At 39.6% G+C, this 4,581-nt stretch overlaps 1 protein-coding gene across 1 annotated transcript; it reads left to right on the plus strand.

The window, feature by feature from the left end:
• The first annotated feature begins 1,667 nt into the window (after positions 1 to 1,667).
• Positions 1,668 to 3,078, plus strand: LOC111865072 (ubiquitin carboxyl-terminal hydrolase 8). The gene has a single exon (XM_023852805.2). It carries the CDS (start codon positions 1,668 to 1,670, stop codon positions 2,835 to 2,837), a length of 1,170 nt encoding a protein of 389 aa, XP_023708573.1. The 3' UTR covers positions 2,838 to 3,078.
• Positions 3,079 to 4,581: the final 1,503 nt, after the last annotated feature.

Genomic DNA, 4,581 nt, shown 5'->3' on the forward strand with positions numbered 1-4,581 from the left:
CTAGAAAAACCGAAGTGAACGGAGAAGTTCATGGAGGTAGGCCTAGGCCCACTGGGGCTGTAGTGCCAAGGGGAAAAAATTTTTTTTTTTGTTTTATATATTATGTACTATTATGTTATTTATATTGTCACGCGATCGGGGTTCCGTAACGAATAATAACCGGTTCTGGATTGGATGATTGGATTTATTGGCACTTCTTTTACAGTCTCTCCTGTTCACAATCAATTATAGCGCTATCGCTAATCTGCTAACTTCACAAATCACTAGACATACTCTCCGTTTCCTGGCAATGGATTTATCACAGGAACTCTCATTTCAACTCACTATGAAGTCTTGTTCCCATTTCTTGTTCAATCACCTTGGACTGTCGAACCTTCAGAATTCGATCCAATTCCTCAATGCTAATTCTCTTATCTAATATCCCTAGTTCGAGTCTAGTCAAGTCTTACGTAACGACCGACAATCAGTCGGCCAGTCTTCCTTGGAAGAACGCACCCGTCTGGGGCTTACGACCAGATTTTTTTACTGTCAGACAGTTGTGGGTTTGTTGCTGTGGGGCGTTCTGACGAGAGGACTGGTATGCTGCTTACAATTGCTGCTGGTCCTCGCCAGCGCAGTCATTCTGAGGCCCGAGTCCCGTCAAACTCGTGACAATATTTTACTGTCTCAGATTTGAGACTTCCCTCTTCGTCGCCTTCTACGACACGCGGGGCTATGGTGAAGGTATTCGACCAAGTCTCCAAACGGGATTAAGTCACTACTGATCTGATTAGTGCCTTACGTAGGGTTAGTTTAATATTTGCATGTTTCAAACAATTCCTCTATTGTTGCATATCGATTCTTTGCTGTGAGAATGTTTGCGAAGGCGTTACTTAGTAACGGCTACGTACATGTGCTCATTAAGAATGTGTTTCCTAGCAGCGGTCATTGTTTCGTTATTTGTTTCGCGGTGGTTGCGTAGCAGCGGATGTCTATATGCTATAGTATTATAATTATCTTTCCTCTCTTTGACTAATTTTTCTTTAGTAAGGAGAAATAAACTCCAAATTTTTCATTGGGTACGAACAAAGAGAGAGTTTCATTAATAAGTTTTCCTATGAGAATAAAGGAAAGAAAGTATGAATTCCAACAGAAGGAAAATGGGTGAAAAATAATTGAAGCAGAAAACAGAGACTTGTTGAAAGGGGAGGAAAGGAAGTGGCAGTAGGACAACCGGAAAGGAAGAAATAATTCAAATCAACGGACACGGGGAAATAAATTGAGGTTAATGGTAGTCGTATCTTGGCATATACCGTGTTATATACACCCATTGCCTGGTAATATCTATGTAAATAGGCTATAGTAACCAACCATTGCTAGGAAACGGTCCTGGATACAAGTTGTTTCCCCGACAACGAGAAACCGAGTATTTATTCTGTCAACGTCAAAGTTATTTTACGACAGTCGGGTTATATAACAAGGACCAGGTCGTTCTGAAAACGTCTGGTAGGCATCTTGAAATAGTTCGTGGCCAAGCTGGATTCTCTGGCATCCCGGATAGAGTAGAATCAAGAAAGAGTTGAAAGCCCTGACCTCCGGCGGAAAGAAAAAGGAAAAAGGAAGGCAAGGTCATGAAATTGACACATATTATATGGTCAAGACGTGGTTTTCTATCAAATTCAAGTAAAATGCACCGCTCTCACCCATATGACGATACTGTGCATAAGAAGGGTGACCCTGATCTGAATAAGCAACACGAAACTTCACACCATGATCCAACAACAAAACATCTTGAAAATCCAGTAGATTCTGAGGACAGCGCAACCCATGATGGAAATGTCAGTAGTGAATTAGGAAACATAGTTTATGGGATTACTGGATTGGAAAACCTCGGCAACTCCTGTTACATGAGCTCCATCATCCAGTGCATAAACAACACTATTCCATTATCAATGTACTTCTGTAACGAAGTCCACCTTGAGCATGTGAACCACGACAATGCGAGTACAAGGGGTGTAGTTGCTGAGGAATTTGGAGCCGTGGTGAGAACGTTGTGGTCGGGTCAGTATCGGTCCATCTCATATCCAGGTCTGAAGAAGGTGGTGGCTCAACACATGAAGCAGTTCCAAGGTTGCATACAACAAGATTCACATGAATTTCATATCATTCTAATGGATTTGCTTCATGAAGATCTTAAAAGGAATATTAGAAAGTTTTCAGAAAGAGAAACGGGCGATGAAAACTTGTCAGCAGATCAAGCTTGGGGGAATTTCCAGATGTACAATGAGTCAATAATTAAATTTTTATTTTATGGCCAGCAGAAATCAACAGTCCGTTGCTGCAAGTGCGGTAAGGAATCAGTGACATACGAAGTGTTCTCAGATCTCTCATTACCTCTTCCAAACTCCAGCGAAGAGTGTTCACTTGCTGAGTGTATTAATCTGTACCTTAGGGGTGAGGAGATTTCTGGGTGGAACTGTTCATCCTGTAAGGAAGAGGGTCATGCCATCAAGAAGTTTGACATTTGGAGACTACCACCAATCTTGGTTATACACTTAAAGAGGTTTTATTATGAAGACAGGTGGCGCAAGCGGCTTACATATGTGGATTTTCCACTTGATTTGGATATGCATCAATCTACAGAGTTAGAAGAGGGGTTCGTCAACTATAAATTATATGCCGTATCGAATCATTATGGCTCCATGGAAGGCGGACATTACACTGCATTTTGTAAAAATGAACTTTACGAGAAATGGTATGAATTTGATGACGACAATGTAAGTGAAATCTCTAGTGACGATGTTAGTTCTAAGTCCGCATACATCCTCTTTTACACATCTGTGGAATGCAAGATATGAAAGATAACCAGCTAAAGAGTTGTTTGTAGATGACTATAGTTTCAAAACATCTACCGAATTCATCCATTATATTACCTGCCAAACAACTGAAGACATTGCTCTAACCCAGTTTTGCCCAGTAGTTATATTTACAAACATTACTCTAGCACTGGCCTGAGAGATAGAAAGGCACATATTGCCTCGAATATCTACCATTAAGCTGGAGGCAATATGTTCATCCGAAACGTTTGTATCTACATACAACACTACACTTACAGTTAAATCGGAATGCCGTGTGTATTTACTTCTTGTTTGTTTGACGATATTTGTATATGTTCACAATGTATACAGTAGAATAATAAAAGGAGAGTGTATAATGAATTGAAAAGGAAGTAGAAGGAAGTTGATGTGAGTTAATTTGTGGTAGTGTTCCGGTATTTATCCTGTGATATGAGGGCAATCCCCAAAATGTTCTGCATTCTCGCCAAGTTTTTAAACCGAAAGGTCCCGACTATGAAGCAGTTCTATCTACTCAATCATGCCGTTGTGTTATGTAAGCCTGTTTCAAACATATATTATTATGTAAAAAAAAAAAACAAGTGCAACTTACGAGTCTTATAAATGTACTTTCTAATTATTTTTAAATAAAGGTTGTACAGTGCCTTTTTTTTCATTAACACTGCTTATACCGTACTTCTTTTGGCTTATTTTGGACTTCACCCATCGTCTGGTAGGTATAAGACATGTATGTCTGTTTTTCTACAGACCGGGGTTTGTCCAGTGATTGAGACTAGCTCCTTCTAAGGGGCCCAACTGAGTAGGTTTATCCTTCCCTATCCACCTGAAGACGGAGACAGATCCAGTCTCCGAAACGTCGTGGTTTTTTGTCTTTTTGTCTTTTACATACCAAACGATGGGTGAAGTCCAAAATAAGCCAAAAGAAGTACAGTATACACCATCGTCAGAATCCTTTCAAGTCTAACTGCTTATACCGTTAAATTTTTTTCTTATTTGTGTTATGAAATATTTTTGTCTTTTCGGGTTAACTTTTGCTTCACTAATTCGGATTATTGTACGATCCGGACGAACCCCCCCCCCCANTTACTCCGAATTAGTGAAGGTTTACTGCATTTCAGACAACAGAAAATGTTCAATATAAAGAGTTCTGTCTTCTGGGATATAAGGTTGTGTTTTCAGTTGAAAGTTAAGGCATTATAACCCAGATGTACATTTCATAACCACAGCTGTGAGACACTCATACCATACACAGTGTTTAACGTAATTCAGCATAATCAGGCAGACGTTCTACATTGATACTGTGTGTTGCATTACCCTTGTAGCTGTAGGATAAATATTGTCAGTAATGAGATTCGAAGCAAAACAGTGCATGAGTATGTTAACGAACTAGAGTATACAATCGTGTCGTACAAAGAGAACAAACACTCAACACCCAAAAGCTATCAGAAGGAAAATTAATCATAATTATATACTAAAAGCTTGTTAGATACTAAAGCATTTATAAAGACGATTATAGGCCACTAAGTCCACGCCTGAAGCATAGCGACATTAATCTGGTCATAATGTTTTGTGCTTAAATGGGTTACGCATGTGGAGTTTGTACGAAAACGAAGTATGCCGTGTTATCCAGTGAGTATTCTAGGGAACGTGGCTGTGAAACGGCCCAATTTGACTGAACAAATGTCTAATTCTTCTGTCTGAGTGCATTCTCTCCTATTGAATATATATAGTATTGTAACATGCCGCA

Source organism: Cryptotermes secundus, unplaced genomic scaffold (genome assembly GCF_002891405.2).
Source record: "Cryptotermes secundus unplaced genomic scaffold, Csec_1.0 scaffold694, whole genome shotgun sequence".
In the NCBI taxonomy this organism is placed as follows: Eukaryota; Metazoa; Arthropoda; class Insecta; order Blattodea; family Kalotermitidae; genus Cryptotermes; species Cryptotermes secundus.

Coding starts and splice junctions, on each gene's coding strand:
- LOC111865072 (XM_023852805.2), top strand. CDS start 1,668: ATGCACCGCTCTCACCCATATGACGATACTGTGCATAAGAAGGGTGAC.